This window comes from Harmonia axyridis, chromosome 5 (assembly GCF_914767665.1).
Source record: "Harmonia axyridis chromosome 5, icHarAxyr1.1, whole genome shotgun sequence".
NCBI classification, from domain to species: Eukaryota; Metazoa; Arthropoda; class Insecta; order Coleoptera; family Coccinellidae; genus Harmonia; species Harmonia axyridis.
In genome coordinates, this window is record NC_059505.1 from 27,214,085 (window position 1) to 27,227,382 (window position 13,298).

The 13,298-nt window shown below is 35.5% G+C and overlaps 1 protein-coding gene across 8 annotated transcripts in view; it reads left to right on the forward strand.

Annotated features, from left to right (window-relative positions):
- The window catches only part of LOC123681141 (polypyrimidine tract-binding protein 1), a 592,501-nt gene that overhangs the window by 438,372 nt on the left and 140,831 nt on the right, over positions 1 to 13,298 (forward strand). Inside the window, exon 1 of one of the 8 annotated variants that reach the window (XM_045619371.1) lies at positions 3,153 to 3,197. The exons of the other annotated variants lie outside the window; for them this stretch is intronic. Coding sequence (XP_045475327.1) covers positions 3,168 to 3,197 — 30 coding nt within the window. The 5' untranslated portion in view covers positions 3,153 to 3,167. Of the gene's footprint in view, positions 1 to 3,152; positions 3,198 to 13,298 lie in introns of those variants that run through there. 8 annotated transcript variants of the gene reach the window in all.

The window sequence follows — 13,298 nt, forward strand, 5'->3', positions numbered from 1 at the left end:
CGATATCAGTCAGCATCATTCGCATTCAGGAAAGGTAATCCATTTAGGAGCAGGGGGAACTGGCATTTCAAAGAAGATAAATACATATATGTAGGTCTGAGCCCTGCTGAAAATCTCGTCTGAATAATTTTCCTGCAATCACTTTGAAAGATTTACGAACAAGAATGGATCGTTCGCAGGAAATTACCTCTGCCCGGACTTTCATACATCGAATAATACACGAAATATCATTCGAGATGCTCCCCAATCGCATCTGAATAGCTTTCGAATCTGGTCCATATAATATTAATAGCCGATGCTTTTCATATTCCCCAGGACCGGAAAAATCGATGGTAAATAGCTTCTCTTACCTTTCTATCCGGGCCCTTTATGCCGTTCGAAAAAGGTCGTCTGTTTCCGTTGTGAATGCAGACAGCAGGTTATGTCGGCATATTTTCGGAACAGGCAATGAATCACTCTCAAGACATGTGTATATTCCTGCTGGACCCCCTCCCATACCCTGTGGGATTTTCGAGATGGAATATCGTATCACATTTTTGAGTCTTTGCTCCGTTGACACGGAAGATCCATTTTTCAAACGTCCCTTAAGCGTGTTTTGTAATCAAATATCCCCAACAAAAGGGGAAACCGGGGCAACAAGTATGTAAAGGACTTTGCACATCTCAAGACTCGAGGAGCCTGAAAGATATTTCGATGATTTATAAAGAGGATGACACAAGGTGTTATGGAAATATTATAACACCACCAACAGTTGTGGAATTATATGCATATAAGGAGATAAAACCTCTAGTTTACCCATATCTTATATGCTGCATCAATAGACGCTATTCAGAAGAATCGATTCAGTGAGTTAGCTCAAACAAATCATGGGTCTGTAACTATGGTGAAAACATTGCACTGAGGCTCAGATTCTGAAAATACCGAGTAGAATCCAAAAAAATTGATGTTCAGCTATGCTAGATCATTTCAAATTGAGAGAAGAGTTAACATTCGTTACCATTACCTCAACATCTTCGAAGGTTATGACAAGTCTTTCGTTATTTCATCAAACCACGTTTTTCTAAGCAGTCCTCTCATCTCATATATTGCTTCATCTTGTATGATATGGAGTAGAATGGTGTCAGGTCCTCTAAGCAAATTTCAACTTCTTTTTCTTTATACCATCAAGCAATTTGCTTTTTCTTTAGACTTGTATAGATGATCTTCTGCCTTCATGGATTTTCAGCATTAGTATTATTTAGCAATTAACAAGAGCAAAATATCTCAAGAGTCATGCTCAATACCCATGCCTCGGCACCAGAATTTAAGATGGAGAAGATGTTTGTTTGGCTCCAACATAATAACAAATGAAAGGACCTCGAGCTCAGATGAAAATCTCGAATACATAGAAGTAATGAACACGCATACTCTACCCTCAGTAGACTTTATTCGTTGTGATAATCGGTTCATTCCAATCTTCTCTTCATTTCTGAATGCATAGAATGCAGTAAGCCATTCATGGTTAAAGTCAGACGGACAAAAAAAGGTCAATACCTCCTCCATACTGTTAGACTGAATGTTCTTCCATTATGAAAACCAAAATGCGAAAGAAAAAACTCTAAACCCTGAGCATTCACGATTCCTTTACGACAAGCATTCAGGTCTGCATTTTTATTCATTGTGTAGCAGCGTTTTCCGTGTTGTTTCGAAATTGAATTCGCAATTGGAGTAGATAAAGGGGAAGTTAATGGTTCAGACGTTGCTGTTTCTATACAGTTATCGTTATTGCCTTATTGAATATGAGATAATCTCGTGTATCATGGGAGCAGATTGAATTTCATGTAATTGAGGCATGAAACACTGGGGAAGCAAAAAGGTTGAGAATATTACTGTAAAAGTCTCTTATTAAGATGTTTCTTTTCAGTCGTTATAGCTTTTTTTGTTCTATGAATATTAGAAACAATTCATTGCCTGAAATAAATTCCAGTTCGTCAATGTTGTTCTTTATTTATGAATCATCTTCAAATGTAGGGAACAAAATGGTTGCTGCATGCTTGATTGCTCTCATATCTATTTTCTCCCGGACTATTCTCGATTTAATGTTAATATGTATATTGTATGAGTATTTTCAATGAAAAAAGCTTACCAACCTTCTTTAGGGCCCCCAGGGATATTGAAGCCAAAAATGAAGTCATGATAAAGGGTCTGTAACTAGGGATTCACGGCTTGTCTTAATTTTCAAGCTCTTTGGCTTGAGCTTGACTTGATTTCAAGTCAAAGAAAAAACTTATTGTGTAACAGAACCGAAAATATCAACATTTTTTAAATAGAAACTATAAATCATAACAAAATAAAAAATAATAAAAAAAACACAGTTTCTTGATATTGAGAAACCTCTAGGTTCTGCTTGATTTCATAATTTTCCATCCAGGATCTGAGACACATGGGACATCTTATAGATTTGTCGCCTAACCTATTGCGGGTTTTTGTAAATGTAGGAGCAGCTCTGGAAAATTGTTTTTCAACAGGAGCTGAAGATGCAAGCTTTGTTAAAAAAAACCTTGCCTATTTTGGCCAAGTTTGGGAAGATATTTCTGAAACTAGCAAAATCTACCAATAAATTTCTTAGAAATGTGATAAAACTACTAATGTAGTCTCACTGGCGAAAGCTTCAGTCTCTCGGCGCACGAGGAATCCCCTTATTCAGTCTAAGCGCGCACGAAATGACAGAAATATATGCCGTGCGAAGCGTGCATATCAAGCTCAAGCAATAAATATCTAAAATCAAGTCAAGCCAAGCTCAAGTATGTAATTCTTCACGAGCTTGATTTTCAAGTCAATTAGTTGGTTAAAATGTCAAGCTACTTGGCTTGATGAATCCTTATCTGTAATTCAGCTTGCATTTTTAGGACTTTTTAATGTGATTTGTTTTTTCGTATTCTCACATCCAGCATCAAAGTTTTAAATATGTAAACCTTAAACCCAAACGCCCTATAGATATACAAGAAAAGCTGAAATCCGCAAATAGATAAATTACAATGAAAAAAGACATGAAAATTTGCGCATCAAATACTTGTTTTCCTTTTTTTTCACAAAATATTCCTCGAAATAAAAATGTATCGATTATTATTATCATGATGAATTTCACTTACATCTTGTTTTTCTTTCAGGTATGTGCTAATCTCTTCATGCCTACAAGCGACTATAACTACTTTGGAGTAAGTAATTCATCCATGTTTATCCAGTCGAATTGAAACTGCATACCATCGGAACAGTACGTTCCGAATGCGGAATGCAATACGAAACTGCATGTAATAACATACAGTCCATTCGAGTAAATACTTAAATAGATATTTCATGAGGCCTGCGGCACAGTATCCTAATTAAAGCTTCCGATTTATGTCCAAATAGAGCACCTACAGAAATTGGATACAGTCTGGTTCAATATTGACAGGTTAATGATTGATTGGAGGATAGTCCCCTTGTTGTTTGAAAAGGATGGTGTCCGTATGTACGGTCGAGGTAAATCAAAAGATCCGATCCTCCATAGTGATTGAGTCGTGGTTATGTGGAATCTCATGAAAGCTCATGGATAGATACTGAAGCGGTTGAACTGTAGGCACAACATTCATTTGCAACTCTGTTAAAAATAACGTTTCTTTCCAATAATAATATTGGCAAAAGGAATATTTTTTGTTCAAGTGACTTGATAGTACACTAATAACGATATTATGTACAGGGGTTCCAAAAATCGATGCTCACTGAAAGCATCTCAAGAACTATAAGACTTGGAGAAAAAATCTTCGAGGACCCCCGAGCTCTTTTTTCGAAATAATCATATATCAAAAGGCTGATCATAGATATCTTGAATCGTTCTCAAGCCTCAACGCGTTTCTAAAAAAATATCACTATATTTCCCTATATTTTAGTTTCTGTTAGATATATTCAAAAAAGACGTTTTTTTCATCAATTTTTATGGTTTATATCATACTAGTAAGGGATCATAGAAATTAACTACCGTTTTAGATATATAGAGCAAAGTTGGTGTTTCTTAAATGGGACACCCAATAGTTTTTTGTCTGCATCCTGTTATCAGTTTTTCAAAAATGATATCTATTTCAGATATTTGGAGTTTCAGGACTTCATTGCTTTGATAGGACACCTTATATAATATATAAATATTTTCGATATTTTTGAGGTTTAATTCATTTTGTGTGTGTTCAGTAATTATTATTGTTTATATTTTACGCATAACTAGGGATTCGCGGCTTGGCTTGATATTCGAGCTATTTGACTCAAGTTCAAGCTAAGTAGCTTGGGCTTAACTTGAAATCAACTCAAGTTCAAGTCAAGTAGTAGTTTTTCAATTTTGAGTCATGTTACTTAATAAATAAATACTTAACTTAACATTGAAAGGCTACTACTTGACTCGAACTTGAGTTGATTTCAAGTCAAGCTCAAGCTACTGGGCTTGAGCTTGAGTCAAGTAGCTTGAATATCAAGCAAGGCGTGAATCCCTACGCATAACATATCATAGAAATTAATAACCGTTTTAGAGATATCGAGGAGAGTTGGTGTTTTTTGAATCGGACACCACACATGAGACTTGATTTAAATTATACAATCGACACAAAATTAATTAGATCTTAACATAAATGAAACATATTTATATAATTCGAGGTATCCCATCAAAAAAATGAAGTCTGCTATCCGTTTCAGAGATATTGATTTTTGTTACTTCATTTTTTTGATGTAACACTTTAGATATACATATTTTTCAATTATTTCGAGATTTAATTCATTTTATATCCATCGTATTATTGTAATTCAGTTGTATATAGGGTGTTCTCGTTTCTTTACAAATTAATTATCTATAAAGAGATATAGAGGAGTGTTGGTGTTTTTTAAATGGGGTACCCTATATGATTGGATTCCAATTCTCAAATGAACACAAAATGAATTAAACCTCCACATAAATGAGAAAAATATTGATATAAGGTGTCCCATCAAAAAATTGAGACAAAAAACTCGAAACGGATGACATTCTCGAAAAACGATAACAGAATACTTTCCGACAAATCTGCGGCGAAAAAACTGCTTTGAAAAACATAGGGTATCCCATTTGAGAAACAGCAACTTCGCTCTAAAGGTAATTTATTTCTATGACGTGTTATGAGTATCATATAAACCATAAAAACTAATAAAAAAAAAACGTTTTGGAATTTTTTGAATACGAGTAGCTTAAACGGAAAGAAACTAAGATATACCGAAATATTTGAAACAGTAATTCTTCAGAAACGTCCTGTAATTCGAAAACAAATCAATATATCAGCTGTATAACATATTATTATCTCGAAAAAAACACGGGATTCCTTGAAGATTTTTCCTCTGAGTATTATAGGTTTCAAGAAGCTTTCAGTGAACATGGAATTTAGGACACCTGTACTCACATTCGTGACAAAATGGTAAATGCGCCGGGTTCAGATTTCTTCGAGTTTATTTTTAAGTAGTCTTTATTCTGTCGCTGTACTAGGCTAGCAACTTCTGCGACGGTGTATTCAACAACCTCCCAAAGTTTCATGGCCCTTGAAACTATAGTATAGTGATTCTTAAAAGACAAACAAACACACATTTATAATTCAGTGGAGTACGACCTGGTTTAATAATTTTATTTCGATTCAAAGGAATTCAGTGGAAATTTTAAGTGATAACTCGGAACGAATTCATCCTCCTAAATCCGGAAAGTTCTCCCATGCGGTGAAACCTGCGTCGGTGCTAACAGGTAATGCATTTCCACAACGCTCATTACCCCCAACTATAAAACCGTCTTCAATTAGCCTTCGCCTAGCTCGCGAAGTCGTCTCTCAAAATCATGTTTCCCCGCAACTTCTGCCGCTATTTTACACTTTTCCCAAGTAGCGGAAATACCCATCTAGCTAAAAATAAAAGCCGGCTATTCCAGCCGCGGCGGGTCCCGTTTAAGGGCATTAAAACTTTCCCTGTTAATCATAACACGGAAGAATCGGGTTGATCCGGAAACATGCGGGAGATATCCGGAGCGGAAAAGTCCGGGAAAATCATTTTCCCGTCCGTGGGAAAACCCGTCTCGTTCTTCTTATTGGTCGGTTTGCTAAAGGCGAATCGTCTTGCAATTAAACAAACGGATGTAGAAACACCTGAGTTTTGAAGTTCCGAGCGGCTGTTGTTTCTGATGAACGGGGTATTATTTTCCTTCTTGCGGAGGCTTTATTGGCGCATCTGCGCCCCGTCGGGGTAATTTTTCATTCATTCCGAAAGGGGTGGAAGACAATAGAAGAGGATTTTACTACCGAGGTGGTTTATTCGCATGGGCGTGACTAGAGGAAGGTAAAAGTGACAACTTCGGCTATCAGCTTTGCGAGGCTTCTTCCATTTTCCAGTGGGAAAAAAACAATAAATCCAATGCATAGAGTGATGAACATAGATAGAGGGAGTATACGCAGTTTTTTCATGTCCCTAACATGGTTAGATTACGTTGTCGGATTGTGATATATTTTCAAATCCATAAATTTTTTATATCGTTATGAATGTATATTATATTGAATGAAATATATTCAATTGAGTGATTCTGAATTTAATATGCAAATTTGAATATTTGGAATCCGGTATTTTTCCTAATTGACGAATTTATATTAAGCAGAATATTTATTATTTTCTGTATCTACCTGCTGAAATCCAAGGTTTGGCAACTGTTGCTCTCTTAGTGTCATCGGTTGTTTCACGTCGTTGGGCGCGCTTGAAGTTTGTTTTCTGGATTTCTGATATATTTAGGTATTTATTTCAATATATTTTCAGTTAATATGAAACGTTGATTCACTATGGGACATAAGAAGTGCGTTCTTCGTGGAGAAACTCGCGAATTGAGTAAAATATCGTATCACTGATATGTTTTCATTTCCGCCCGCTTCTTGTCAAATTTGATAGTTCATGTTGGGGACAAAATTTGCTTACTGAAAATGACATATACTCCCTCTATCTATGTTTATCACTCTGAGACTGAGATCTGAGAGACTGATCCCCGCTAATCATAATTACTTATTACTACAATCACATAATGAAATAAACAATTTTTCGGCTTTTGGCATTACTAATTTTTTTAAATCACATGATTATTAACATCAACTGCTATTTCCGCTTCATTTGAAAGAGTATCTCTTTACTGTCTCATGCTTCTCAAGTATATCAAAATCAATTCAATTTGAGAAACTTCTCGACTCGAAGTTTAAGCATTATTCTAATTGCCATTCTAACAATCAAACAATGAACTTCTTTCAAATGATTTATTTAGATGTACTGAAAGAGTTGTTTTGGATCATTGTCAGAGTCTAGCGAATTGGATTTTCAAAGCTGGAACTCTGCATAAAGTTTTCCAAGGTTGTTCAACCTTCTCGAAGAATTTTACCTAAATCATTGTAATGCTCTCTTCTGGATTAGACTTAAGATCATAATGAATTTGTTTGTGAACGATGAACGAAACATAAAGAATTTGGCGATTCCATTCTCGCGCTTGGTATTGCACTCTGCAACTCTGAATAAATACATTAATGCATAAACAGTGTGGTCTAACAAAAACTTAACATTTAACGGCTTTGAAATGAAAATGTAGAAAATCGCTCGGACCTGATTCTGATTCTGATTCAACATCAAAATTTCCGCTCTTCGCATACCCGTAACTGCAACCCCCTAACAGAAGTGAGTATAACCCCTATCTGATCCTGAAATTTCGCTTCAAAATTCACATCGATAGCGAAATGACAGATAAAAAAGTGAAAGAGTACAACTACTAACTAAATACCTTTGTAATATGTCGGATACAAATATTATTTTCGAGATAAATTCCACATTGCCTCCTTCACTATTTTCGCTGTTATTTCATTATTATCGATGAATATTTTGAAGGGAAATTTAAGGATCAGATAGCAATCGATACTATCTTCAAAATTAGTTATTGCAACACCCTTCATCACTTTTCAAAATAAAGTGGTTACGCTCACCCCAGTCAGGGGGTTGGAGTTACGAGGATGAAAAAAGCGGAAAAGTTTTTTCCCCTCGAATCAGAAATTGACGGGTCCGAGCGATTTTCCGAATTTTCATTTTGTTTTCATTGTTTATATCACATTTTGTGGACTACTCTGAATATGAATTAGTAAACTGAATAATAACATTGTTCAACTTTTAACAAGCATACTCAAGCCCTTAACATCGCTAGCTTGATTTGCTCACCTTTTTCAATTATTAAACCCTCAACTTTATTGCTGACTAGATAATAAATATCAAGACATTCTTTCAATACTATAATAATTCAAACCTTAAAAATTGTGGATAAATCGGCGAGTTGCCACCACTGGAATCGTTTTCATCTACGCCAATGTTCATTCGGTTAGATGTCGGAGATTTATAATAATAACTCATCAGGTTCTTCAATTTCGAATAGCTTGGATGAACAAAGCTTTCAGACCTGAGACTTATCACGCACAAATTTCCTTCCTTTCATGAAAATTCAACAGCGTGCGACGTTTTTGTCATGCAAATATATCATTCTTCATGTGAATGAAATTAACAGCATGAAGCCCAAGAGAATCATTGGCGACTATAATAGGCGATCTTCAATTACGTAAAAAGCTTTCGTTGTTGTGTTGAGTTCTACGAACGGGCACAATATTGAACACCAACGTTAATACCTTGATTCTCCACAGGAGACGAGATTATGCTATTCTGCCCACCAATGATTCCGTTCTCTGAACAAATTCAAACGATAAAATGGGTCATGGAATTATTCATTCGAGTTTATGAAAAATCCCTAGTCTGTAATCAGAGATTTCAATTTTTGCGAAAACTCAATAACCGTCTGTTTTATCGTTCTAAATATTTTAATAAAACTCCTTTACACGAAATGACTGATAAATATCAAATGATTATGTAACAAGGACTGATTAATCCATTTAAAAACATTGTCAAAACAAAATTCAATTTCAATTACGCTCTTACGATGTACAAAATGTCGACTTTAACTTCTATGTATATGCAGACTGTCAAATCAGAACTGTTTTTCGGGATATTTTCAGTATCTCTTCAAATTCGTTCATTCGTTACATTCGTTGTTCTCTGTTATTTAATGGCTCCATGGCTTCAGATAACTCAAGAGAAAATAGTCAAGTGAAGTTGGGTCATGCTATCGTGGTGGCCATGCCATTGGAACCCCTCTCTCGATCTATCAATAATCATATACGCTGTCCAAATTATTTGTTACTCGTAATGAGAAATAAGGTGGTGCGCCATAATGTTGGAAAATGGCTCCTCGCTTATTGCCTTTTGAGAGTCTTCCTCCAAAATAGTAGGGACCGATTAATCTATTATTATGTATTTCGCACCACACATTCACTTGCCTCTGAAATCGTTTGTTATTCAAGCAAAGGGATGGTATTTCTGTTATTATTTATTGTTCCAAGGCCATGCTCAGTATTTGGTGGCACTAGCTCGGAGAAGTGTATTTTGAGTTGTTTAAATCGACTGAAACAATCATAGGCGATCGTCATCGAACGCAAGTAACGCGTTTGAGCCGAGCATTGAAAGACAAACGGCCGCAATACAACGAGAGACATGATAAAGTGATTTTACAGAATGACAATGCTCGACCCCATGTCGCGAAAGTGGTCAAGACATACTTGGAAAAGTTGAAATGGGAAGTCCTACCCCACCCGCCGTATTTTCCAAACGTTGCTCCCTCGGACTATCACTTGTTTCGTTCAATGGCACACGGCCTGACTGACCATCATTTCCGGTCTTATGAAGAAGTAAAAAATTGGATGGATACATGAATCGATTCCAAAGATGACCAGTTTTTTCAACGCGGTATTCGTACGCTGCCCGAAAGATGGGAGAAAGTAGTGGACAGCGATGGACAATACTTTGAATTATAAATGTACAGCCAGTTTTTCGCAATAAAACTTCGAATTTCGGAAATAAACGGCGAAAGCAAAGTTGTACGCCTATGTAGTTCAAAAATACGGTTCAGAAAAATTGCTGCCAGATTCATCCACCAAATCGAATGGCACAAGGCGTTCCCCTCATTTTCAAAAGTATAACTTTCCGCCGTTCAGGGAGCAATTCAATCCACTGAAAGTTGAACCGATTCGCCTCGCCCAAAGAGGCTTTTCAAGGCCACAGAAAGGACGACTTATCGGGAACCAGGTAACCGAACGAGGTTATTCAATTGGCAGTTTGGCCGCCGAGTAACGAGCCCACTTTTCCGGCGAAAAAGTACAAGCCAGCCCCCCCGCCACTTTTCACGGGAATTCCGAGACTGAATAATGTAGGAGATCTGTCAATGCGAGGCCCCCGCGTGGGGATCTGAAAGTTTAATGAAGTTGGCGCCGAAATGATGCCGAACGTCTTAATTCGGCCGGTGAAGATGTTTCCCGAATAACATTTTTATTTCGGGGGAAAAAGGTGGAAAAGTTGGCCGCGTCCGAAAGAGGGGGAAATACGTGACTGGTTCCAGGGAATGAATTAAGAGATCGCCGGGGTCGACGTGGAAATATGACGGCTTTTCCTGAGCCTAATGAAGTTTCATGGAGGAGAGTCGCCGATCCAACTTTCGGATTGTTTGTAGGTAGGCCGATGCGGCTCGGCGCGTCATTTTTCTTCGGGTTGTGTCATACAGACCGGGAGCGATGATAAATGTCGTGTTTCCACCTTAATCAGGTCGGCCTCGGTCGGTACAATTAATTTTTTTCGGCTTATATTCCTATCGCGGTTTTTTCTTCGTCGGCTCTTTCGTATTTTACCGGTCAAAAATACATAATACTGCCGCCACTTTATCTACTTATTTACTAAAGGGTTATATGGGCTACAGACCTTGGACACAAGCCTTTTAAGATCGACGTACGTTCAAAGGTGTTGTTCCCTAATATCGTGTAACGGTACCAATCCTCTGATCGTTTTCAATAAAAATTCTTGGGGCGACTTTATCAATGGAAGGTTTACAACATACAAATTTCGCGTGTAAGTAAATGATGGCTTATTTATTCCCAAATCCTTTTGAATCAAACAGTGATGTCCCCAAAAATCTGATCCAGTGAAGACCATTATTATCGGTTATGGAAATTTCGAAAATTATTCGAACGGAATTATGAACACTCATTTGAAAATTGGAAGTTTTTTCAATCATATCACAATTATTCAAATGATGTTTTTTTTGAATTTTTACCTTCTGATGAAAAAATGCATACAATCTACTAAGTTTTTCGAAAAAAAACTAAACGTTCTAGTGTTCTTCAAGTTGAAAATTCAGAATATTTCCCAAAACGAAAGCGATACATGACAATTGGCTTGAAGTAGTGTTTTGAGTAAATAGTGTGGGTAATTACATCATAATGTAAATTCCTAAATTATATATAAAGCAAAAACTATAAGTTTGAATTGAAAAACAGATAAATGTGGGTGATTCATCTTCAAATTTGGAGAAAAAAGTCTTTATTGTCCCACAATCTTTTTTTAATGATGGATAGATTCGAAATCTTCAAAATGGTCTCAGTTCCAAGTCAAAGCTGCAAGGAATTAAAACAATCAAGTACAAAATGTGATAATGAATTAAGACATACAATACTCACATACAAGCAAATAGGACAAATGGGTATTGCCTTCTCTAATTTATCATCAAATTTTGTACGTAATTGTTTGAATTCCTTGCAGCTTCGATTTGAAAATTAAAACATTTTAAAGGTCTCGAAACTGGTCGTCATTGAAATAAAGATTATAGGAAAATAAGAAATTTTTTTCTCTGAATTCTAAACTATAAATATATCCTTGAAAAAATCAATGTGTTCATTCTAAACTGCCATACGAAGGTTTCTCACAAAAATTGAAAGAATTGATCAATCAAGAATCGAAATGAATCTGCACTGAAAAACGTAGTGAGAAAGGTGGTGTACATTCTTAACAAAAGTCAAAGCTGAGAGATTACTTTAGGAATTTAATTGTCTAGAAACTGCTGTAATGATTTCGTTTGAGATCGAAATGTTCTTTCGAATAAACAAGCAGATGAAAATTCTTCCCTGTTATTGAATATCTTCAGATAGTTCGAAGTGTCCGATCTACCCGTACAGTTTATTGATTCCTCTTTAGTTTTCATGGATTTTTCGGTCAAAATTCAAATTTTGTTATGTATATGTTTAGTTTAATTTTTTGTTTCTGACTTTTTTAAGGTGTACATAATAACATTATCTCAAAAATATATACATGAGACGCCTTCTATCGAAAATGAAATTCAATTCCTTAGTGCTCTGGACAATGAGTATCTATCTAAATTGGTATAATGTCAAGAAAACTATATGAGTATTGGGTACATCATTGTGAAAAGTATCTGGATGTGACAAGAGGAACATTGAAATATATTTACAAAATGAAGATTTTTGTCTAATCGATCCGTCCGTGAATTATCTTATAAAGGAAGACGTTATTGCAATATATGTGGCAATTTCCTCAGAAACACCTTTGGTATAATTTATGGAAAACTTTTCTTTTATAAATGGGTGTATGATGTTTATTGCGGTTTTGTGGTTTTTATTCATCAACAACTTATCAATCAATTTCACATCATAGTTATTGTTCACAGCAATTTGTTTAATTATATTGAGTTCCACAATATAATTTTCTAAATATATCATTATATTAGACAGAGATAAATTTAATAATAATAATAATAATAATAATAATGTTTATTCAGAAATCCACAGGATAAACAATACACAAACAATATCAAAGAACAAACATTTGAGTCTCGATAAGTGTAGAAACACTTGTTTCGAGATAATGAAAAAGGAAATAAAATATAGATACATGTATTAAGCATGGCAAGTAATCAGTCCAAAAATTAATAACAACAGTGACAACCCGTAACAACAAGACCCACAACCATCAACAGCAGTTCACAGTCCACCAAAACTGCAGCAATATCATCTCACCTCAATTCGAAGTCATTCGTTCAGACATAAAATGTTCTCGATAATAATAATAATAATAATAATAATAATAATTTATTCCTCCTTTAAGACATCATACAATGTATAGGAATAGTCAACAAGAAAAAAAGAAAATAACAAAATATTGAAAATATAAAGAGAACAATGTTGGCAAAAGTTAGTATTAAAAAAGTCTTAAGTGATAGAATTAGTAAAAAACTCTTGAATATTATAAAAGCAATTGTCAATCAACATTGATTTTACTTCTCTCTTAAATTGTTTTTCACCAAGTCTCTTATAATGTTTAGGCAAGTGATT